The sequence below is a fragment of the Felis catus genome, chromosome B2 (genome assembly GCF_018350175.1).
Source record: "Felis catus isolate Fca126 chromosome B2, F.catus_Fca126_mat1.0, whole genome shotgun sequence".
Lineage (NCBI taxonomy): Eukaryota > Metazoa > Chordata > Mammalia > Carnivora > Felidae > Felis > Felis catus.
The window spans coordinates 74,613,454-74,639,711 of NC_058372.1; the positions used below are offsets into that span (position 1 = coordinate 74,613,454).

Here is a 26,258-nt window from a genome sequence, read left to right on the forward strand (position 1 = left end):
GACAGAACTCCATAAATGAGGCAACCTCACAGTTTCCTTTTTAGGTTTTGGTTTTATGTGTTTAAAGCATGAATTTGGTATTTTTTTTGTGTATTATAAACAATTACATTACCAGTTAGTACAATTAATAAAATTATTATTATTGGTTCTCAGGAGAGGCTGTAAAAGTACTAAAGGTAAAGGACAACAAACAAAAATCACGTAAACTTGAAAGCAAGATACATTAATTTACTAATTATCCTAAGATTTATTAGTTCTGCAACAAAAATCAACATAATAATTTTGACTTTTTAAAAACTTGGAAGAAAAAGTGGTTAATTGAAGCCTCATGTTTCTTTTATATTAAATAGTGCACAAGGTGTTAAATATATAACAACCTTTTAAAATGTAACTTTATCTTGGCAAGCAGAATATATGCAGTTCTTTATTTTGGCAAGTAAAAGACATGAGGTAAGAGTGACTGATTAGGCCTAGGCAACAAATTCACAGTTATTCCAAGTATTATAATCCATGGAATTTGCAGTCTCAGTTTAGTAAGTCTACATTAAAATTATTTGAGATGCTAAAATCGGTACATTTCTATAAAGATTTCACATAAAAATGTCATTAGAAATCACAAAAGAAAACCACAGTCAAAGACTCACTTTTTTAGGTCCTTAAATCTATTACATCCCTAACTACAGCACAATGTGTATGGCTTTTTCCATGGCTCCAACTTTTTACATGTGGAAATCTGTCTCCAGGAGCCCAGATCCTTATCCTGAGCATCATTCTTGTAACCTCTGATTGCCAAGGGGGTGGCACCATGAGATCTGCGCAGGTACCTTAAACTTGCTCTGTCCAAAATGGATTGCATTACCTTTCTCTTAGTCTGTTCTCCATTCCTTTGCTATCACAACGGCCACATCACTTATCTAGACACCCAAGGAGTCCTGCTAGATTCCCGTCTGTATTCTACCTTTCTCCTCCTCCCATATTTAGTGGGCTATTAAGTATGACAATCCTATTTCCTAAAAGTCTGCCAAATCAAATGTCTTTTACTCACCCTCATAATCATTGCTTTGTTTCAGGCACCAATTAATTTTTATCTGTTATTACAACAGCTTTGTAACTAGTTTCCTTTTTTCAGTTTCACCTCATTTCAGTCCATCTTCAACAATGCTGAGAAGTGACAAGACACAAGACTCCTCTGCATTAAGTTTCTTCAATTGCTTGAAGCAATAAGTTGCTTCAAGAGCCTTCCTCACTGTTCATCTGTTTCCTTTGAGACCTAGTCTCTAAATGCCTCTCCCAGTGAAATATCATTTTTTTTTGCAAACGTTGGTCTTCTGCCTGGAAGGCCATTCATTAATCAATTCACTTTTTCACAAAACATTTATTGTCAATTATGCGCTAGACACTATGTAGGACTTTGAAGATACAGAAAGATGAAAGACATGATCCTCAAGTTCAGCCAAGATCTCCTAGTGAACTTTCCATTCTGCTTCCCTTGCCTCAGTTTCAGATAGAAGACGTTTAAGATGTCCATGGAGACTCAAGATAAACTCCCAACTCTCCCTTTCAAAATGAGCTGAAGAAACACCTTTTCTAAGAGCCCTTCTTGACATTCCCACTATTCTCTCTAGTGCAGGTGGAAGCATCATTTCCTCAACACCCCTAGCACCAAGGACATATTTCTATAACATTTTCGTATACAGTTATAATGACTTGTTTGAGTTTTTCCCACTAGGCTTGTAGAGTCATAGTGGCTTGAGTTTTTCCCAACAGGCTGTAAGCCTTCTAAGATCAAGGGCCTTACTGAGTCCCAGAGTCTAGTACAATACCTGACCCAGAGGCAATTTCATTCAGTAAATCTCATTTCCTGACCACAATATATGTTGCGTGGCCAGAATGCAAAACTTTTTCTATTTATGCTGATTCTTCAAAGCAAAAGCAGTTTCTAAGACAAGAAATTTTAAACTTCATGTTTTTCTTATATATGATAAAAAAATCACATTGCAAGTTAATAAAATGATTATTATTTGATTTTCAGATGTTATAAAGTATGTCCTGTCTTGTTTTACTTCTTTTTCATTTGTCACAAAAAGTTATTCATACACTCTTTAAGGAAAATATTATCTACATTAATTAAAATTTTTTTTCTGGCTTTAACATAATTGCTATGGAGAATTTGTAATATACAGAAAGGCATTAAAAATAATAAGATTTAAACTAGTATGTATTTGATACATTTACTTCTATAGTTCTATATGCAACTCAGTTTTTTAAACAAAATAGTGACATATAACATGGTGTTTTCCTTTTTTCATCTAACATTACATTACTAATCCTTTAATGTTACTTATAGTTCTTTCAAAAAAACTCTAAGCCTGTATATTCTATTCATGTGGCTATTCCATAATTATTTCACAGTTATCCTCTATTTAGGTTACAGCATATTACCATTATAATGAGATAAAACATATCATTACTACAATTAATGCTGTGATAACATTCTTAAACATAAAACATGTGTCTGGCACAAAAATGGACACATAGATCAATGGAACAGAACAGAAAACCCAGAAATGAACCCACAACTATAAAGTCAATAAATCTTTGACAAAGCAGGAAAGAATATCCAATGGAAAAAAACACAGCCTCTTCAATAAATGGTGTTGGGAAAACTGGACAGCAACATGCACAAGAATGACCCTGGACCAGTTCATTACATCACACACAAAAATAAATTCAAAAAGGATGAAAGACCTAAATGTGAGACAGGAAACCATCAAAATCCTAGAGAAGAACATAGGTAGTAACCTCTTTGACATTGGCCCTAGCAACCTCTTACTAGATATGTCCCTAAGGCAAGGGAAACCAAAGCAAAAATAAACTATTAGGACTTCATCAAAATAAAAAAGCTTCTGAACAGCAAAGGAAACAATCAACAAAACTACAAGGCAATCTAAAAAATGGGAGAAGATATTTACAAATGACATATCTGATTAAGCGTTATTATCCAAAATATACCAAGAACTTATAAAACTCAACACCCAAAAAACAATACTGTAATTAAAAAAATGGGCACAAGACATGACTAGACATTTTTTCAAAGAAGACATACAGATGGGCCAACAGACACGTGAAAAGATGTTCAATATCACACATCACCAAGGAAATACAAGTCAAAACTACTATGAGATATGTCACTCATGTGTGGAATTAAGAAACAAAACAGATGGCCATCTGGGTGGCTCAGTGGGTTGGTAATCCAACTTCGGCTCAGGTCATGATCTTGCCATTCTTGGATTCAAGCCCTGTGTCTGGCTCTGCACTGACAGGTCAGAGCCTGGAGCCTGCTTCAGATTCTGTGTCTACCTCTCCCTCTCTGCCCCTCCCCTGCTTGTGTGCTCTCTCTCTCTCAAAAATAAATGGATAAATATTTGAAAAAAAAAGTTCTAAAAGAAACTAAACAGATGAACATAGGGGAAGGTAAGCAAAAAATAAGATATAAACAGAAAGGGAGACAAATCATAAGAGACTCTTAAATACAGAGAACCCACTGAGGGTTGCTGGAGGGGTGATGGGTGTGGGGATGAGCTAAATGGGTGATGAGCATTAAGGAAGACACTTGTTGAGATGAGCACTGGGTGTTCTATATAAGTGATGAATCACTAAATTCTATTCCTGAAATCCTTACTACACTATATGTAACTAACCTGGATTTAAATTAAAAAAAAAAAAAAACTACCATTAGATATCATCTCACATCTGCTAGAATGGCTAAAATCAACACCATAAGAAACAACAGGTGTTGGCAAGGATGTGGCTAAAAGGGAACCCTCTTGCACTGTTGGTGGGAATGCAAACTCGTGTAGCCACTGTGGAAAACAATATGGAGGTTCCTCAAAAAGTCAAATATAGGGGCGCCTGGGTGGCGCAGTCGGTTAAGCGTCCGACTTCAGCCAGGTCACGATCTCGCGGTCCGTGAGTTCGAGCCCCGTGTCAGGCTCTGGGCTGATGGCTCAGAGCCTGGAGCCTGTTTCCGATTCTGTGTCTCCCTCTCTCTCTGCCCCTCCCCCATTCATGCTCTGTCTCTCTCTGTCCCAAAAATAAATAAACGTTGAAAAAAAAATTTAAAAAAAAAGTCAAATATAGAACTACCCTATAATCCAGCAATTGCACTACTAGGTATTTACCCAAAGAATACAAAAATACTAATTTGAAGAGATATATGCATCCCAATTTTTATGGCAGCATATCTACAATAGCCAAATTATGGAAACAGCCCAAGTGTCCACTGACTGATGAATGGATAAAGAAGATGTGTGGTTTTAAATTTTTAAAAAATTTAAGGAAAACAAAAAGATGTGGTGTGTACGTATATGTATGTAGAGATAGATAGATAGATAGATAGATAGATAGATGTACATGTACACACAATGGAATATTACTCAGCCATAGAAAAGAAAGAAATCTTGCCATTTGCAATGATGTGGCTGGAGCCAGAGACTATTATACTAAGTGATATAAGTCAGTCAGAGAAAGACAAATACCATGATTTCACTCATATCTGGAATTTAAGAAACAAAACAAAAATCATAGGAAGAAAAAGAGAGAGAGAGAGAGAGAGAGGCAAACCAAGAAACTGTCTTCACTAGAGAGATCAAACAGAGGGGAGGTGGCTGGGGGAATGGGTTAACTAAATGATGGGAGTTAAGGAGGGCACTTGTGATGAACATCAGGTGTTGTATGAAAGTGCTGAATCACTAAAGTGTACACTTGAAACTAAAAATATACTGTATGTTAGTTAAATGAATTTCAATAAAAATTTAAAAAGAAAAAAACCAAAAAACATTGTGTACATCTCTATTTCTATAGGACGTATTCTTACAATTCTATTGGATCAGAAGCATAAACTTGTAAAGGCTTTGGATACACATAAGATAGTTTTCCAGAAAGTTTGTTCACATTCACATTTGTTTCTATATTAAATTCCTGAAGCCTATGCTTATCACTGGTTATTTTAAAAATTCATTTCCATGTAGAAAGGGGATTTACAAGTATTTTTTCTGGCAGTTTAAGGAAGAGTGATTAATGTGCACAGAAGGTAGAAGTAATATTAATGCCTTATAACTATGTAGCAACGTGGTCACATTCTTAGTCTTATTTGGTTCTCACAATAACCTATGAAGTAGGTCCTGTTATCTCTATTACAGCTGGGGAAATGACTTTGTCAGTTAACAGCCATTAAAGCCCCTTCAGGAATTCTCATTGAAGCCCTCAAGACTTTGGTTGAGAGAAAGCGGCAAAAGAGGGGCTATTTCATTGTTTGTTCTTTTTTTTTTTCCAGCTGGTGTGCATTTTGACATATAGCCCTTAGTAAAAGGACCTATAGCTAGGTGTTTCAGTTGTGTCACTATCAAACTGCCTCATATGCAAACTAATTCAAGTGGCCTGACAATCCACAGAGTTGTAAAGGGCCTACGTACACCACAGGCAGATTCTACAGCTGAGCCACAAGCTTCTTTTTCAGAAGAATAATCAGTATTATTGTAGGACACGGTCATTCATGTGTAATGGCTACTCTTTTCACATGGTTTTGGGGTAGGGTGGGTGGAAGCAGTTGTAGTCTTTGAGATGGGCAGCCAGAACGGCACATTAATTTTTATTCTAGTTAAAACTGACAGATTCTTACCTTAACTATTAATCCTTTTGAGTCAACCAACCAGATCTTTTTCATGGCTTTCTCTTTTGGTAAACCTTCTTTTTCCATGGCCATAACAATCAGGTGTGCAATCCCTAAGGCAGCCTGAGAAGGAGGTAATGAACACAAACTTTAAAAAGTTGTTCCACGTAATGTTTCACTCCATTATATCTTTATTAACAAGAAAGAACAAAATGGCTCCATTGACCTAAAGAGTTATATTCATTCATTTGTACTGGGAGCAAAGTATTTTTGTCACATTCGGGTTAAGCTAAAGGACAACTGTTTACTCTTCTTATCACAACAGAACCACTATTATGTGGCTTGTTTTTTAGCTACAGATAAACCAGCAATATCCTTGTCATCATCTTTAATCCTGTTAATGCAATTAAGATTTGCTTCAACAAGCAAATATTGACCCTAAAATAATGAACTGGTCAGCCTTGCTCATTGGACTGTATTGTTTATTGTTGGGCTCCAGATCCTCTAATTGAATTTGAAGAATGAAGCCTGGTCATTTGGATGGGAACTTGACCAATTAGGCAATAGAATAAAACATATAAAATCTCTGTCCCCAAGCATTTATTTACTCCATTAATTTGGACAAAGAAAGTACTGTGAAATCTCTTGCAAGATTAAAGGAATCTACTTCTTTGGTATTTGATGAATTTTGTGATAATCGGTGAATGTCCGAAACCTTTTCAAGGACAAACAAGTGGCAGTTTTGAGTCATCCAACCATGAATACCTCTGCCCTGCTGAGTATCAAGAACTGGCCTGTGCCATTCATCAAAACGCTTGGGAAATTCAAACAATTTGAATTCAAAGAAGAAATTTACTAAAATTAAATACAGCATGTAACATCGACACAAATAAAAACTCAAATTTTAATAAGCTATAATTTAGCCTTGATTTTATTTTGATGTGAAAATGAATTTGTGATTTACATCAGAATACTTTGAAAGGTTTACATCTTGGCATTTAAGTTCTGGCTTTGCATATTTTAAGAACAAGTAAAATCAAAACAAACACAATATACACAATTTCGACCAGTGTATTACACTTATTCATAATCCTATTCAATTTGAAATTATAAAGCTTCTTAAGATATATACAGCCACAAAGTATTTCTCCATTCATTACATTCTATAATTCCAAATAATTTGGGCAGTTTTCTCACAAGAAGTTCAAACTCAATTGACATTTTAATTCCTATTGTTGGGAGTGAATTATTATCACTGGAGTCTAGTTTTCTTTCTTCAAATGATTAACTCATAGCAAAGGAGGACAGAAAACAGTCCACTTTTGTCTTGCTGCCATCTCCTTCCAGCGATTGTAAATGTTTTGGTGCTTTTGCACGTAGTTATGATGCATGACGAATCTCCAATTCAATTTTTTTTCTTAAAAACTTGTATATAGTGATCTATGTGTGCATTGACTTGTGAGTCAAGGAAACTCTCATATGTGAAACTGGAGGATACTAAATTCATCAGATACAATAGCTTAAATCCTTAAAGGCTTTTAAACATAATTACACATTGGAAACTTCTCTGTTCCCACATGGCACCTTAAATATGTAAAACAGAAACCCATGGCACCATTTGATTATCTTACAAATTTAAGACTGAAAACTATCGCTATGCCTCCTTATGAAAAATTAAAATGCCTCAATACTTACTTTTGGAAATCTTTTAATAAAACCTACAGATGCAATCTACTAAAAACTTAAAAGAATACCCTGAACTTCAAATTAATGAATAATTAAGATAAATTCCACTCATTAGTTTCAGAGAACATAAGACTGTATAAGGCAGGTACCTCTCCAGCTCCTTGGAAGAGTATTGTTTGATCAGACAGTTTGTTCTTGGTTATTCGAAGAGCCGCAAGGATCCCTGCCACTGCGACAGATGCTGTTCCTGAAACAAGTAATAAGTACCCTTGAGTGATCCTCAAACAAACTCTGCCAAATTCTAAGCCTCAAATCTTTATTCACATCTTGAAATCATCATACAACATGTAACTGGTACAGAAAGGGAACGTGCAGTTGTCTGACCCCACGCTCATATATGAGGCAAAATTCTCAGGCTATTGTCATCAATATTTTAAGACAGCAACTCGCTACTATTCTTGAAAATATTGTGACTTAATGCAGTGATGTAATGACTAAGAGCATGGCATTTGGATTCTTATGTGGATTCCAGCTCAACCTGTTTACTAGCTGGATGAATTTAAAGGTTTATTTATTTTTGAGAGAGCACGCCAAGATGGGGAGGGGCAGAGAGAGAGGGGACAGAGGATCCAGAGCAGGCTCTACACTGACAGCAGAGATCCTGATGCAGCTCAGACTCATGAACCATGCGATCATGACGTGAGCTGAAGTCAGACGCTTAACCAACTGAACCACCCAGGCTGAATGAATTTAGAGAAATTATTTTGTATATCAGTTTCCTCATCTGTAAAATAGTTGTACTGTGTGAGATAAAAGAGTACTAAGTGCTATTCGATTCTTCCCCCTAATTACTCTAGGGGCTCCGAAACCTATTACTAATCCCCTCTACACAAAGCGGGTACACAGTAAATGCTTCCTGATTATGGTATTGATGGTAATGATGTTCTACATACATTTGGAATTTAATCTTTTAATCTTCAATTTGAAAAACTGATAGTTAATAGCAATGAAAATCTGATGTTATTGCATCCTTTAATTGGCTTCCTACCTATAATAATCCCAAAGGTGCTGAACAATATTAATGTAAAATTTATTTAGAATGAAGACTGAGTTTTCCTCATCATGCTTCACGGTCATAGAAACTTCACAGTTTTAATTTTACTACTTTGACATACAGGCTTTCACAGATCACAGAGCAGTTTTTGTGCTTTTAAACATAATTACATACCTCAACTTCTTTATTGGCTCATGTCTAAAATAAAACTTTGTACCCTCATGCAGTACTTTCCAGCTGTATATACATACTCCTCTAAATAACACTATAATGGTTCCTAGATCACTCACCTGGGTAGTAAAGCTTAGTTAATTTTTAAACACCCATATTTAGTTGAAAAAAAATTGATTGTAATAGGTTTGATGCATGACACAATGATGAAGTGTTATATATGCCATGTGCCAAAAATGGATTAAGTTTTTACCTTCAGTATGTTTGTTATTTTCAATCTTTTGGTTGGTTGTTTCTTTCTTACAGAATTTGGTAGTCATAAATAAGACCATGATAATTATTGAAGACCTGTGTGTCTCCTGCATGTTTTTCATTTAGAAACACAATGTGAATCATGAAAATAAAATGCTAGCCACTTTGAGCCACCATTATAATAAAGTATGAACTGTGGTAAGTCATACATTATGCAAAGGCTACCCTTCTATACATTATCTAAAATGAAAGTCTGTATTTTCTTTGGGGAAATACTGAGAAGTGGAATTAGTGGATTATATAGTATTTATATTTTTAGTTTGGGCGATCCTCCATACTGTTTTCCACAATGGGTTACACCAATTTGCATTTCCACCAACAGTGCACAAGGGTTCCTTTTTCTTCACATACTTGCCAACACCTGATATTTGTGTTTTTGATTTTAGCCATTCTGATAGGTATAAAGTGATACCTCGTTGTGGTTTTGATTTGCATTACCCTGATGATGAGTAATGCTGAACAACTTTACATGTGTCTGTTGGCCAATTTAATCTCCTCTTTGGAAAAAAAATGTCTGTTAAGGACCTCTGCCCACTTTTTAATCATATTATTTGTTTTTTGGTGTTGAGTTTATAAGTTCTTTACATACTTTGGATATTAACTCTGTATCAGATATATCATTTGCAAATAAATGAAAATACTAATTCAAAAAGATATATGCACCCCTATATTTACTGCAGCATTACTGACAATAACCAAGATATGGAATCAACCCAAATGTCCACTGATAGATGAATGGGTAAAGAAGATGTGGTACATACAGGTACGTACATACACAAACACACACAATGCAATATTACACAGTCAAATGAGATCTTGTCATTTGCGACAACATGGATGAACCTAGAGGATATAATGCTAAGAAAGTCATACAGAGAAAGACAAATACATGTGGAATCTAAAAAACAAATAAACAAACAAAAATCAGGATCAGATCTATAAATACAGAGAATGAACAAACTAATGGATACCAGAAAAGGAGGATGAGCAAAATGGGCGAAGGGGAGTGGGAGATACAGGCTTCCAGTTATGGAATGAACCAGTCATAGGAATAAAAGGCACAGCATAGGAATATAATCAGTGGTATTAGTGTAAAAGTGTTATATGGTGACAGATGGTAGCTACACTTGTGGTGAGCACAGCATAACATATAGAGTTACTGAAACACTATGTTGTATACCTGAAACTCACATAACATTGTGTGTCAACTATAATCAAATAAAAAATAATAGTAATAAATGAAAGCCTGTGTAAAACAATGGCTTATCTATGCAGAAAAGACACCATAACAATTAGGTGTTTGTCTCTTTGTCTCTTACATCAAGACAGACTCACAAGAGCTGTTAAATAGATGAAAAAAGAACTTGAGAGAGACACTGGTATCCAGAAGATATGAAGTTATTCACAAATAGTAGTTCAAACTATCTCTATCTCAGGCTTTTTGAAGCTAGCCAGAAGTTTGGATTTCAGGGATTCTAAGCTCCCTTCCAACTCTGAGATTCTGCAACGTTAAGGGTCTCTATACATTCCACCAGAACCAACAAGGTTTAACCGGTTGATGAATCAAAGTTGAAGTATCATCAGCAATCACTGTATCTGTATTATTTTTTTAATTTTTTTTAAGTTTATTTGTTTATTCTGAGAGAGAGAGAGAGAGAGAGAGAGAGAGAGAGAGAGAGAGAGACAGCATGTGCGGGGTAGGGGCAGAGAGAGAGAGAGGGAGAGAGAGAATCCCAAGCAGGCTCTACACTATCAGTGCAGAGCTCAAACTCATGAATCATGAGATCATGACTGGAGCTGAAACCAAGAGCCAGATGCTTAACCGACTGAGGCACCCAGGCGCCCCAGTTTTTATTTGATTTTTTTTTTACTTTTTTCCCCTGTTTTGATTTTAAACAGAACGGGGCATTTAAGAACAGAGAGAATAAAATATCTCAAAAGATCTAAACTATAATATGATGACATTTTTATATGGTTGTGCTGGATCATCCTGTATTAAAAGTCAAGACATTAGGAATGTGGGAAAGGGAGAAAGAAAAAGTCAAGACATTTTAAATTCGTATTAACTCAAATAAGATGAACTAAATCTCTGTCTACAGTGGATGTCAGAGGCTTCTATTTAAATGTGTATTCTATAACATTTCATGAGGACATAATAAAACATCCAAACTTCTCTTCATGCAATTATTAAGAATCAAAAAGATATTTTTACTATCAAAAATTAATTTGAGCATTATTCTTGCACATTTCCTGGTCCTACTTCCTGGTACTACTTTGATTTAAATTTCACTACAGTCAAGGGAATTAGTGTGGCAAGCTGATACTTCACAAAAATGTAGGTTTTCACAATAAATTATTCCAAAATAACTTTTGTTTTGAGACTCAAAACTGAATTTTTAGTAAAGCACACAAAGACAGGCTGAAGTTTATGACTTTTAAAGACCAGTTAATATTTAACATTGAGCAAAGAATGACCTCTACTAATGCAGTAATTCGTTAAATCTGATTAGGATTACTATATATAACCAGCAAAGGTGAATAACACGTAATCAAATAATTATAATCCTCACGTGCTACTAAATAAACAGATCAGACAGAACTAGAAGCAAGCAGGGTGGGAGTGAATGTGTTGAAGCAGGGGCCACAGTATTTAGAGGACATGCCACCTGAGCACAGTATCAAAAGATTAAGATGAGAGCTCCAGGACCTCCCATAGGACAAGCATGTGCAAAGACATGGAGGCAGAGAAGACTGGTCAAATCGAGGGACTGAACAAATAATTTAGTTTTCCGTCTCCCCCAATGAACTCTACTAAAACAACAGAGAGAAAATTAAAAAAAAAAAAAAAGTCAAGGAACCAGAAGAGGATAGCATCAAAATCTTAGCATCTAGAAGGCAGATGGGCAAATGGCGACAGACTTAGTAGATGTGGGAAAGCTGAACTGCTGGCCAGCCATGGGGAATGCTAACAAGTGATTAGACTGATAAAGCAGAACTCTTGAAAGGCCTGGTTATAAGAGGGACCAAGAACCTCTGAAAGTAGGGATGAAGAAGAGGCTGAAAACAGGAGGTTGTTCAAAAATCTGTTAAGAAGTAGTTATAATCTAGATCCATTTTCCTCACCTTTTATTAGATGGCTGACCCTCCACACTCTGGAGGTTTATGTTACAGAAAGGGTATCTAGATTATTAAGACACCAGGCATAACTGTAAAACATCAGGGGAAATTGGTGGCAAGGGATGCCATATTTGAAAACAAGAAGATTAAACGCAAATTTACATACTCAATATGCAGACCCCCCCCCCCCCCTCCTACTTGGCTCAAAGAATACTGGCAGAAAGCTCATCCTAGCAGAAAGCTAATGTCAGGAGAGAGACTGAAAAACCTTTTCTGTAGAATCTGAGCAATGTAAGAGAAAAAGGCCAGAAACTGACAAGGGAGATTTCCTTAAGGAAATGGCTCAACCAAATACCTTATAGCAAAAACCCTGAATACAAGCTCCATTTGTATACCAAGCCTCCTAAAATATAAAAGGGAAGAGAACACATGTGAAACTGCAGGTTTTATAGTGTTGCTGAAGCAAACACAACTTATTAGAATGCAAAGTGACGTGAGGCTAGAGAAGCGTTTAGATCATGCAGGGCCTTCTATTACACACTAAAAGTAACTATATAAAGGAAGTATATAAAGCAAGGCAATTATAATTTATTATAGGTAACAGAAGGCTGCTAAAAGATTCTAAATTCAGAGAGTGGAGGGGGGAATACATTTGAGAGTTGGAGGCTGGTGGGATGTAGACGAGTTAAAAGGTCACTACAATTATTGAGGAGAGAGGATATTGCAACAATCCAAGAGAGAAGCAAGTTGAGAGGGAGGAAATGTTTAAGACAGAAAAATCAACAGGATTTAATGATTAAATACATAGAATGGATGAGGAAAAAGTCAGGAATAATCATACATTTTCTTGTTTGGAGGACCAGGGGAAAATATGCAAGGTAAACAGGAGTTCAGTTTTGAGCTTATGAGGTTGTCCTCTCTGTGTGCTGCTCAGGGAACAATGTCAAGAAGGTAGTCAGATATACAGGTCTGGAACTCAGTCTAGAAATCTAGGTCGGAGATAAAAGATCTGGAATTCGAAAATGTGTAGTTGTATTTAGGTCATGTGGATTCATAACACTATTCAGTGAGTAAGTTCTCTTCAAAACGAGAGAACCCGAATGAATATAAACATTTAAGGAGTAAGGGCAGGAGAATGTGATATAGGGAAGATGACTAAGTAAAAAGTGGTCAAAGAGGTAGGAGAAGCAAGAAAGTGGATGGCTGTCATGGAAACAAAGGGAGGAAGTAGTGACAAACGTAAGAAAGGTCAATCAAGAAGGGAAATGACAAATAACCACACTAGATCTGGTAATTACATCATGGTGACCTTTCAGAGAGCTACTTTATTTACACATGCTAGAACCAAAGTTGGAGGGCAGTGTGCAGAGGAATAAATAAAAGAAAAAGAACAGAGACAGCAGGTGTTGAGCAGTCCTTGGAAAAGTTTAGATAAGATAAGAAAGAGTGAGATGAAGATGGGGGTGGGGGTGGGGGTGGGAGGGAAACAGAGCCAAGAAAAATCATTTATTTTTATATTTTTAAGGAAAGAATGACAAGGGCTGTTGCTGAGGAAAATGAGGATGAAGGCAATTATTTTAAAAATTAAAGCAGGGGCGTCTGGGTGGCTTAGTCGGTTAAGCGTCCAACTCTTGATTTCGGCTCAGGCCATGATCTCGTGGTTGGTGGGATTGAGCCCCATGCTGGGCTCCATGCTGATAGTGTGCAGCCTGCTTGGGATCCTGTCTCTCCCTCTCTCTAGGTCCCCACTCATTCTCACTCTCACTCTCTCTCAAAATAAATAAACTTAAAAAAAAAAGAATTAAAGCAATTTAAACATGGGAAGGCTAATGGGAAGGCAGTAGAGAGAGAGTGGCTGAAGACACAGGAAAAGAAGCTAACCACTAATTCTAATGAGTTTTTCCAAACTGGAATGGTTTCACTGTTACTAAAGCAGAGTAATGTTTGAAAAAATCTGCTAGATTAAATTCTTTTGCAGTAAGAATATTTGACAAAAGAATCGTGCATTCTAATTCATGTGCTGCTTTTTCTGTTAAATGTTTGATAAAACAAATTCTAATATAACAAAATAGTCTAAGTAGTTCTTTTGTCTTCTAGTATAAAGACATCTTAGCGGAAACATAGGGGAATGCAACTGTGGTGTCTCCATATAAAATAAAGTGCTCTGGGGGCGCCTGGGTGGCGCAGACGGTTAAGCGTCCGACTTCAGCCAGGTCACAATCTCGCGGTCCGTGAGTTCGAGCCCCGCGTCAGGCTCTGGGCTGATGGCTCGGAGCCTGGAGCCTGTTTCCGATTCTGTGTCTCCCTCTCTCTCTGCCCGTCCCCCGTTCATGCTCTGTCTCTCTCTGTCCCAAAAATAAATAAACGTTGAAAAAAAAATTTAAAATAAAGTGCTCTGGAATATGAATGTTAAGTCAACTGAGTATTAAAATCTACAAATAAGAGGAAGGAATAAGTGTAGTCAGAATACTGTTTTCTTTTTTTCTCTGTATAACTTCTCATCCTTCACATAACTGGTATCAATTAAGTGGTGACATGAAGAATGCCTCTTATAAGGAAATGAGAGCACATACCAAATTACTACATAAACTAATAACAATACGACTTTGAAAAGAACACTAACAGACACAATAGGTTTTTGGTATTAAGTAATCTTGCTAATGAAAGATTATATATTAGGTATTCTTGTGTTACGGCTCAACAGTTTAGCGTGGTATCTTTTGACACTTGAAAAATGTATTCATAAAAAGATGCCCATTGTAGCAAATCCATTAAACAGTTAAAATCCAGATATACAAAGACTAAAGAAATCACCTATAATCCTACTGCCTAGGTACAATCCTTTTCAACATTCTGATGAATATTCTTACAGCTGTTTTCTATATCTGACATGTGCAAAGTAAAGAAAATTTTAATTTGTAAAAAATACCTCATGCCATGCATACGATTTTAGCATACTTTCTGCCACTTAACAATATCCTGTGACTACCTTATGATGTCAATAACATATTTTAAAATATTCTGTATACCTATAATATTCCATAACATGGATATGTCAAATTTATTTAACCAAACCTCTACTTTTAGATATTTAGAGGACTTCCGATTTTTTGCATTTAAAAATAACATTACAATAGAGACTGCATTCCAGAGAGGGCAATGGGTGGCTAGGGCCCTCCTCAAGCCCAACCCTGCCCCCCGCCCCCCACCCTGGGGGGCAGCCCCACCACATGCCACCTGAAAGGGGAAACAGGAAGGCTTCTCCCTGTCTGGCTCTCAGCGCCAACGAGTCAGACCTAGGATGCACTGCAGCTGGGCCAGGTTCCAAAGTAGCTAGATAACTGATGCTGGATTCGTCAGGCCTGTTCCTGCCACACTCACACTGCTTGCTCCAGGACCACCTGCATGCAGCACCAGGTGCTGCATTTGGTATCAGCTGAAAATGTGTATCTAAATATGAGCTCAGCTCAACAGAAAGCTTTGGACAGCCTTGCCTTGTCCTGTAAAATTGGATCGTGAAGGTATTAGAGCAAATTACTTCTGGATGTTGCTTCTAATAATACTTCCTCTGATAATGGATGCTGTGGAACGTGGAGAGGTGTTGGAACATGCCATCAAGTTACAGCTTGAGGCGGATGGGTGGCTATAACTCAGAGGAAGCAGTGGGTCCTCCATAGTTGCGGAAAGCTCTCTGGGTTTCTTCACTAAAAGACTGGGGTTCTTTACTGACTGAAAAGGACAATCAGAGAAGTGGGAAAAGATGCCAGTCTGTGGGATGAAGAGAAAATGTTTCAGGTGCATACATTTGAAACGTTCCAAAAAGAGGTGAATGAAGTGAAAATGTACAGTCTTCCAGGCTGTCCACGGACCTGAGAGAGCCCTGCAGGGAAATTACAAAGATGTTGTGACCATGAAGGAGAGCAGCAGGCAGCACCTAGAGCCCTTGGGAGAGGCTGCAGTAAAGGAAGAGATGGAACCTGTGGAACTTCTAGCAGCAGAAAAACATCAAGTTGAAGCCCTCAAAAATACACATCATCAAAACAAAAGTTTATCCATGCTTGATGACATTCTTGAAGATGTGAGAAAGAGGAAGGAAGAACGCACTTTTGATGACAATGCATCAGTCAAAGGGGTCAATTTTGAGGCAGTTCTGAGGGTGGGAGAAGAGGCAACTCTAAGCAACACCTCACAAAAAATGAGAAGTGGAGCCTGATCTGGGTCTTAGCATGCTGACTGACTCCCAGAATGACCAGTATATTTTGACCAAGCCCAGAGACGCAACAATCCCGGGTGCAGATCACCACCTGACGAAGAACGCTGTTAGCACAGGAGCGTTGTCTTTCCTTGGAGCCGGCTGTGCGTAGCAACGGGACTGCCGACATACAATATTTCCTTTCACGACTGCTGGGATACTTTTGGGACCTCCAGGACGAAAGGGGATTAAGTTTATTGTACAAGTGGAGACATGAGAATTTGGGGTTCGTTACTCTTTTTCTTACTGGCTTAGAATTTTCCCCAGTGAAGCTGAGAAAGGTAGGAAAGATTGCCCTACAAGGACCACGTCATATGGCACTAGCAGTGACTGCATTCGGCTTACTATGGGGACATCTTTTACAGATCAGACGCACCCAGAGCATCTTTATTTCTACTTGCTTGTCCTTATCAAGCACACACGTAGTGTCCAGGCTCCTCATGGGTAGTACCTGTGGTGAAAAAGAAGCAGGTGATGTTGACTATACACGGTGCTGCTCGAGATGCTCGTAGTGCGGGACACGCAGCCAGGCTTTAGTCATGGCCCGCAGGGCGGCCCTTATCCAATTCACTACTGTGAATACTGGCTTGTTGGTCAGATTCTTTTCTCTGTGGCTGCTGCTTTTCTTCTATGCCTTATCATAAAGACTTATCTCATAGGCCTATCTTATCTAAAGCTTCACATTGAAAGCAAAGGGAATAAAAAATATAAGAATCTGTGCTTTCACCTCTTTTTCAAAAATGTTTTATATATTTTTGAGAGAGAGAGAACGAGAGCAGGGGAGAGGCAGATAGGCAAGGGGACAGAGGATCAGAAGCAGGCTCCCTGGCTCTGCACTGACAGCAGAGAGCCCGATGCAGGGCTCAAATCAAACCCATAAACTGTGAGATCATGACCTGAGCCCAAGTTGGAAGCCTAACCGACCGAGCCACTGGGGTGCCCCACTGCTTTCATCTTTTTTTTAAAATTTTTTTTTTACATTTATTTATTTATTTTTGAGAGACCAAGAGAGACAGAACACAACTTGGGGAGGGGCAGAGAGAATGAGAGAGAGAGAGAGAGAGAGAGAGAGAGAGAGAGAGAGAGAGAATCAGAAACACACTCCAGGTTCTGAGCTGTCAGCACAGAGCCCAACACGGGACTCGAACTCATAAACCATGAGACCATGACCTGAGCCAAAGTCGGATGCTTAACCAACGGAGCCACCCAGGTGCCCCTGCCTTCATCTTTTTAATGCTGTCACAGAGCTGTTGGATGTCTCCATGGAGCTGGGCTGCTTCCTGGCCAGACTGCTCATCTCTTCCCAAGGCTACAAGGTCACCGAGGAGATCGTGTCTTAAATTAAGCCTACTTGTGACTTCCTGGTTACCATTTTCTTTGCATCAGTTAGCAGGTCTTCACCTGTTTCCCACTTTTGTGGTGTAGGAGCTCACCATCCTGATGGTCCCTACTTTGTTGGTGGTGATCATGAACTTTGCTCTAGTATCTCTGGTTCTTGTCTCTTCCTGCCGAAGACCAGCGAGTACATCAAGTGGCTCACGGCCACAGGGGCCAAGTGAACAGCTTCTCTTCCATCCTGGGAGCAGAGTGCGCAGAGAGGGCATCACCTCTCAGAGGCGTACCTCCTAGTCCTGAGAGTGACTATGCTCAGCCTTTTACTGGCCCCAGTGCTATGAAGAGCTGCAATTATCAAGTGTGTGCCACCTCAGGAGAGTTGGTCAAGTCCCTAAGGGCACCGAGATGACACATGACTTCACAAAGTGAAACCTGGGTATGGGAATCCAGAAGCTTGGGACACTTCAGTGAGGGCACATTTAGGGCACATTTCTGTAAGCCAGCTACATCAGGAACAAAACACTCCATTACAGGTGGGGGGTGGGGCCTTCCTACTGGCCTGACTTTATAACTTACTGCCATAGTTTAGGATTTACCAAAATAATTTACCGCATTCAGTTGATTAAGAATAATACAAATATAATGCTGTGTTTTACAAATCACCTTGACTATTTTGTCTGGATGTGCCTTTTCTTCTGAAATTAATGTTAACTTTCTATTGTTACTCATCAGTACATGATTTTTTCGGAAAAAATAATAATTAGAAAGGTTTTTATTTACTGTTCAACTTTACCGTCTTAATCTGTTGGTCAATGTTTGTTAACAATCCCGTGATGTGAAATTTTAATTCTGGCAATGAGTTTGAAAAGTTACTTTTAATACTTAAGGCCTACATTTTCTAATATGAGACAAGTATATTCTAAATGTCTTTGTTCTTTATTATAATAATCTAAAAGCTCAATTCAATTTTTATTACATATATCATCCTTTTAAAATATTTGCTTTGATTCACAAGAATATACATGCTTTTAAAAAAGATCATTTATGCTCAGAGAATAATTGAAAAAATAACATGGCAACAATAATGTTAATAATATATAACTAATGTTAACAATACTATTAATAACAATAAGTACCCTTATCTAAACAGATATTCTACCAAAGAAGATATACAAATGGCCAATAGGTACAGGAAAACGTGCTCAACATCACTAATCATCACAGAAATGCAAATCAAAACCATACGAGGTATCACTTTGCACCTGTTAGAAGGGTTATTACCAGACACAAGAAATAACAAGTGTTGGCAAGGATGTGGAGAAAACCGAACTCTGGTGCACCACTGGTGGAAAGTAAATTGGTGCAGCCACTATGAAAAAAAGTATAGAGATTCTTCAAAAAATTAAAGATAAAACTACCATATGATCCAGCAATTTCTCTTCTGGGTATTTATCTAAAAGGAATGAAATCACTATCTTGAAAAGATTATCTGCAACCCCATGTTCACTGCAATATTACTTACAATTGCCAAGACATGGAAAAAATCTAAAATGTCCATCGATGGATGAATGAATTAAAAAAATGTGACACACACACATACACACACACACACACACAATGGAATATTATTCAGCCATAAGAAAAGAAGGAAATCCTAATATCTGCGACATCAGAAATGGATCTTGAGGGTATGAGGCTAAGTGAAATAAGTCAGATGGAGAAAGACAAATACTTATATGTGGAATCTAAAACAAAACCAAAACCAAAAAGCCAAATTCATAGAGAACAGATTGGTGGCTCCCAGAGGCTGGGGTTGGGAAGTGGGCAAAAGGCATGAAGGTTTTCAAAAGGTACAAATTTCCAGTTATAAAATAACTAAGTCCTGGGGCATGTGGGTGTTTCAGTCGGTTAAGCATCCAACTTTGCCTCATGTCATGATCTCAAGGTTAGTGAATTCGAGCCCCGCTTCTGGCTCTCTGCTGTCATCATGGAGCCTGCTTCAGATATTCTGTTCCCCCCTCTCTCTGCCCCTCCCCTGCTTGTGTTCTTTCTCTCTCTCTCCTTCTCAAAATGAATAAACATTTAAAAGTAAATAAACAAATAAATAAGTCCTGCAGATGTCATGTACAGCCTGGTGACATACTGTATTCTGTATCTGGAAGTTGCTAAGAGTAAATTTTAAAAGTTCTTGTCACAAGAAACTGTAACCATACATGGTGATAGATGTTAACTTACTGTGGCAGTCATTTTGCAATATATACATACACCAAATCATTATATTGCACTTAAAACTAATAGTGTTACATGTCAATTATATCTCCATTAAAATAATAAACACATATTTAAAATAAATAAATATCCTTGTACATTTGCTTTACATACTTTTACTTGCTCAGGATAAATTTCTACAAATGGAATTGTTGGCTCAAAGAGCCGTAGACTTTTAAGGTTTTTGACACATACTGCCTTCCCAAGAGCTGCACCAGTTTATATTTCCACCATCGATAGATGAGTGCTCATCTTCTTACAGCATCATTAACAGTTGGGATTACTATAGAAAATCTTTGCCAGCTTGATACAGAAAATCAGTTTTTCATTTGCTTTTTAATATGCTTTTTAAAACGTAATGGTGTTAAACTTTGAAGCATGTTTACTGGCCAACAGTCTTCCTTCTTTTGTGAAAAGTCCGTTCTATCATGTCTGATTTTTGATCTTTTCAATTATCAAGTATAAGATTAGGCTATATTTACCTTATTTTTTAAAAAATCCTAACAAACTTGTTTATTATGGCTGAATGTTGTATGTAAAATATTTACAATGTTATGTTAGAGAACAGCCATTCCAGAGAGGGTATTATGAGAAGAAAAACCTCTTTTTGTCATTGATTTTAAATGACCAGAGGATGAGACCTTATTGTTTTGATCTGAATTTGCTGAATTCAGATTATATAATTAGATGTCCAATTTCTTAACATATTTAACTGGCACATTTTTTCCAGTTAAAAATAATTATAATTAGAATGCATTAAGGTCCAAATCTCTATCTAAAACCAAAATCTCTATCATTTAAAATTATTTTAGATTATTTAGATAAATTACAAGATTTTTAAAATCAAATACTTTTCATAAAATATCTTTAAATAACACATTTGTTAAAAAAAAAAAAAAAGAAACGAAACGAAAAAAGTTCTCCCCAGGGTCCAGTGTGAAACATTTATTTACATGGTAAGGCTGTAATGGCTACATAATTATTTTCCTTGGCACTGGAATGCAATTTCTATGCCCACAGTGGGGAAAGTATTACATTGTGGGCAAAATGGTAAAAACATAAGGTTAAAAAGGTAAAATAGAAACATATGGGGATAATGTGTCACTAAGGACACTATTTTGGTATGGAGAAATGCACAAAATGATTTCGTTGTTTCTAATCAGAACCCCAATAACTTGCCAAAAGTTTTCTCTAGTCAGAGATTGGGCCCATTTTTCTCAAATCTGTCTTTTTGTTGGCTAAGGCAGTCATACTCTAAAATTCCTATGTGTAGAGAGGTAAACATGCAGATTTTATTTTAGGACAGATTTGCTGGGGTGAAAAATTAGTTATTTAATGCCTCCACTGTGGTGACCCGCTGGGTGGAGTGGGGAATATTCTGTTGTGGACACTCCAGAGCAATTCCACATGCAATACTCTTGGCCTTGACTTAAGTAAGCATCTGCCTCAGATTTCTTGTGCTCCTGACTTTAATTCTGATGCAGCCTAGGCCTTGACCTCTAAATTCTGACTAAGTCGATAGGAGCTCTGACCCTAATTCCAAACTGCTCATTTTGTTTGATAATTTGGATTTAGCACTGTTTGTCTTAAACTGAACTCTGATGCCTATTAATTCTGTGTATTGATTCAAAAGTATGCAATATCAGTCTGTAAAGATGGATATTTCTGTGGGACCCACAAAATCAAAAGATAAGAATATTAAGGAAAGGATAGTTTTTTCAGCAGTGAATGTAGCTATCTTTTTTTTTTTTTTTAAGATTTTAAGTAATCTTTACGCCCAATGTGGGGCTTGAACTCACAACCTTAAGATCGAGAGTCAATGCTCTACCAACTGAGCCAGCTAGACGCCCCTAATGTGACTATTTTAGAGACCACTACAAAATTAACTGGTAAGTGATCCAGTCACTGGTCTACAAAATCTGTCTGCAGCACCAAAAGCACGCTATCACTATATATGTACCTTCAAGTTACAGCTATAATAGAGCTATAGTGCTGTAAAATTAGATTCTTTGCTTCCCTTTTGAATTTCTCCAAATATTCACTTCTCATGAATAAATATTCAAAAAGAAATTTAAATAAAAAAGAAAGAAAATAAAGTTGAAGTAAAGTATAGCAGCATCTTTATCACGAAAATGATACTACAGTAACCACGTGATTAACATCACAAAGGATTTGGGGGAAAGAAAGACTCAACCAATTGCTTTAGTATGCCTCAAAAGGCACAGAGGCTCATTATTTTTAAATACATTATATTCATATAGTTATGTCACAATACAGAATTTAAGCATAGTGAATTTTAAAAGTTATATTTGTAAAGTACAACTCAGTTCAGAGGGTATTTTCACACATAATTACTTGTCCTCAATATAAACTCTATGAATAGACAAACATTAGCATCCTCGTCTTACATTTAAACTCTTCTTAGACCACCTCATTTCCAATAGCATTCAACATCTTATTTCACATTGGCTGTCTTCCTGCTAAGTTCCCCGTTGGCACTTATCACCACTCAGATCTAATGCTTCTTTCAAATACTACATTAGAATACCTCACTCATGGTCTACAACCTCCTACCTTTCCAGGTTATTCAATTTTCCCTTATGCCGATTCTTTCATTTTAAACATCCAATTTATTTTTTTTTTTTAAGTTTACTTATGTTTTAAAGAGAGGGAGACTGAGAATCCCAAGCAGACTCTGCACTGTCAGTGCAGAGCCCAATGAGGGGCTCAACGTGGAGCTGGAACTCATGAACCCTAAGGTCATGACTTAAGTCAAAAGCCAGAGTCGGAGGCTTAACAGACTGAGGTGCCACCCAGGTGCCCCGTTACACACATTCTTTAACCTCATGGGAATATCTGGGCCCTTTTGCCCTATGCATTCTGTATCTTCACTTCCTTCCCTATCCAGCTTACCTTGAATATCATCATTGAATGTGCAATACTGGTTTTGATATTTCTTCAGGAGACGAAATGCATTTATATTGGCAAAATCTTCAAACTGAATAAGGCAATTCATCCCATACCTATGGGACAAAACATTCACTTTAGAAGAGGTTCATGAAATAACATACAAATAAACCTTTGAAATCAGCCTACAGAAAAGATAAAACCTTTTCTTTTAAAGGTTCTATTTTGCTACTTAGTATAAGTATGTAATGCAATGTCTGTTCAGCAAATATTCACTGCATACTTAGTACAGAAAAAGCATTGTGTTGGCCCTGTGAAATAATACAAAAATGAGAAAAATAAGGTACCTATCATCGAAGAATTTAAAATTTAGTAATTTTTAGAAAGTTTTTGAAAAAAATAGAAAGTAACGTAAAAGCGATATAAACAAGCAATTATAGATGTTGAGAGGACAGATATTACTTCGGGCTGGAATCACAGACCTGGTAATAAATGAACTGAGTTGTTGTCATTTTTTTAATGTTTATTTATTTTTGAGAGAGAGAGACAGAGACAGAGACAGAGACAGAGACAGAGTGTGAGCAGGGTAGGGGCAGAGAGAGAGGGCGACACAGAATCTGAAGCAGGCTCCATGCTCTGAGCTGTCAGCACAGAGCCCAACCCGGGGCTTGAACCCACAAACTATGAGATCATGACCTGAGCCAAAGTCAGATACTTAACCAACTGAGCCACCTAGGTGCCCACAAATGAACTGAGCTTTAAGGAACGGAGATGTAGGTTTTTATAAGCCAGGTAAATACCAGAAGCAACATGAGGTGCAAATTGAGAAAGAAAAAAATTTTCAAAAAATAGCAAGAAACCCTATTTGGCTATAATGTAGTGATACATGTAAGGGTGTACTAAAAATAAGGTCAGAATTTTATATTGGAAACCTTAGAATTCTAGCCTAGGATTCTGGTTTTTATTCTATATTAATGGCCAAACACTGAAAGGCTTTGAGCTTTGAAGTGTATTGGACAGATTTTTACTTCTGATATTAATAGCTTACTTGTCTGACCCCTTATATGATCATCCACCTGGGTAACCTATCCAAAGCAAGAGGAATTAACATTATTGATAACCCAGGATTCTAAGAGTTGCCAGAGAAAGCCATATAGCCATGCCTTGCCACTACAGTTATATGGTCTCCAACCTTGGCTAGACTCCCACTGCCACCCTACATGTGATTCCTCTTATTTGCTCTTGGTCAGCTTCCACTTCCATTATACCCAGTGGCTATTCCCAAGCTTTCCCAATCCTTTAAAATCTTGACCTCTGCACATGTCTCCCACATCTGGCGTAGTGAGGGCATAATACATGATCTCCCTCAACTGTGCCCCCCACCCCAACCCCGACCTCTATCTTTGGCTGTATTCTTCAGGCACCAGTGGACAAGGTATTCCTCCTCCTCTTCAAGGTACCTCACCACAGGTGCCATATTCTCACTCCCTTCTTCTCAGTTAGCTCCCTCCCTTGTACTTATAACTTCTAGAGAAGTTCCATCCTCTCACCTGATTGAGTTTGAATCTCCCATTAAAGGGAAAAAGTTCTCCCTTGACCCCAGGTTTTTCCTATTTAATGTGCTTGCAATAGTAGTTTACAGTTCATCTCTTATTTATTTCTCAATCCCCTGGAGTTTCCTATCTACCCTCATTATTCTAGTAAAATTGTTGTTCTCAAGTTAAAATATTTCCTGACTAACTAAATCCAATGAACACTATTATCAATCTTTAATTTACCAGACCTCTTTGCTGCATTGCCACTAATCTGTTTGTCTTTTTTCTTGAAATTCTATTCCCCAGCCTTCTGAAATGTCATACTTTTCTGTGCCTTTTTCCACTTTAAAGTAATATGCATATGTCTGTACATACTTGCTTATTCTTTACAACCATTCTATGAGGCAAGGAGTATTATTATTCTTATCTTACGCATGAGAAAAACAGGCACAGCTTGTTGATACTTCCTGGTAATAACAGTCCAGTAGCAACGATTAGGGTACTAATCTCTTTATCCAGAAAAAAATGACTCTATTTTAATTACTACAGTTTTTAAATGTCTTTATTTTTTTTTTAATTTTTAATGTTTATTTTTGAAAGAGAGAGAGAAAGAGCACAAGCAGGGGAGGGGCAGAGGGAAAGAGGGAGACACAGAATCTGAAGCAAGCTCCAGGCTCTGAGCTGTCAGCACAGAGCCTGACGCGGGGCTCGAACTCACAAACTGCGAGATCATGACCTGAGCCAAAGTCGGCGCTTAACAGACTGAGGCCCCCAGGCACGCCTAAATATCTCTAATATTTAATAATATTATTTATCTCTCATCTTTTTCTTTATGCATCCACTTGGCTGTGGCAATGGTTTAAAAACACAGGCTTTAGAGTGCTCTTAGGGTGTAATCTTGTTCTCCACACTAATTCTGTATTCTTAACTGTGCTGTGCCTCTGTAGCTCTACTAGAATAAATGAGAATAATGAGAATAAAATATTATCATAACGTTGTTATCAGGATTAAGTGGTAAATGCAAGTTCTTGATGTGTGAAGACAGGTACATGAGTGCCCTATAATCTGAAATAATATTCACTTAACAGGAACAACAGAAGCCACAGATAGTGGGTATCTTCAAGTGCCTAAGAGAAAATAACTGTCATCCTAGAACAGAATATCTATCAAAGCCATTCTTCAAAAGGTTGAATTATGCATCAACTATATTTCAATAAAAAAAGAAATGTAAGTAAGAAAAATTCTTTTTAAGTAAGGTTGAAACAAAGACATCTTTAGGTAAGTAAAAACCAAAAGACTTCAACTAAAGGAACTTTTCATGGGTAGAAAGAAAATAATCCCACAAAAAAGTTTATGATATAATAAAACAGTAAAATATAATAACAATAAACTTTTACCCATATAAAATAGTAAAGAGGAATAAAGCATGACACATTGAGGAGGCTGGGAAAATTTTTCCTCAAACGGCAACAATAAAGCAGAAGAAATCCTTCAAAATCATCATTTCAGTGCTCTGGAAATCAACTAAAGGCAAAAGGAGCAAAAATTTAAAAGTAACATGTGGGAGTGAGGTCAAATCTTGAAAGGAACATACAATTTTTAGGCTCCTTATATATATGATGCCATTCTAGGAAACTCTTTAGCTAGCTTTCTTAAAAATTACTAAGATGTTTTTAAGAACGGACAAAAGCATTTCTATGGTTATAAACTACTGCTTTTCTTTTACAACCTTAGCAAAGAAGCAAACTTTGTGGTAGCAACGGATTATCCCAAACACAAATATCAGTTGATAATCATCTGGTGTTTATAAAGGCTCCTTCCCCACTTCTCTGGTTTCTACACAGGCCTTTAGAAAGTAAAGGCTGCATGCTTTTAGACAGTGCCCTCCCTCATACAGTCTGCCCCTGATGTGTCATGTACAGATGGCTAGCAGCATTAGATGATCTGTCA

The 26,258-nt window shown here is 37.3% G+C and overlaps 1 protein-coding gene and 1 pseudogene across 1 annotated transcript in view; one reads left to right on the forward strand and one right to left on the reverse strand.

The window, feature by feature from the left end:
- ME1 (malic enzyme 1) overlaps positions 1-26,258 on the reverse strand; it is a 189,471-nt gene that overhangs the window by 27,915 nt on the left and 135,298 nt on the right. The window contains exons 7-9 of the mRNA XM_011282499.4: positions 22,780-22,889; positions 7,507-7,604; positions 5,681-5,794 (exon numbers count right to left, since the gene is read on the reverse strand). Of these exons, the coding sequence (XP_011280801.3) occupies positions 5,681-5,794; positions 7,507-7,604; positions 22,780-22,889 (322 nt within the window). The remainder of the gene's footprint in view (positions 1-5,680; positions 5,795-7,506; positions 7,605-22,779; positions 22,890-26,258) is intronic.
- On the forward strand, positions 15,586-18,007 carry LOC102902617 (annotated as a pseudogene).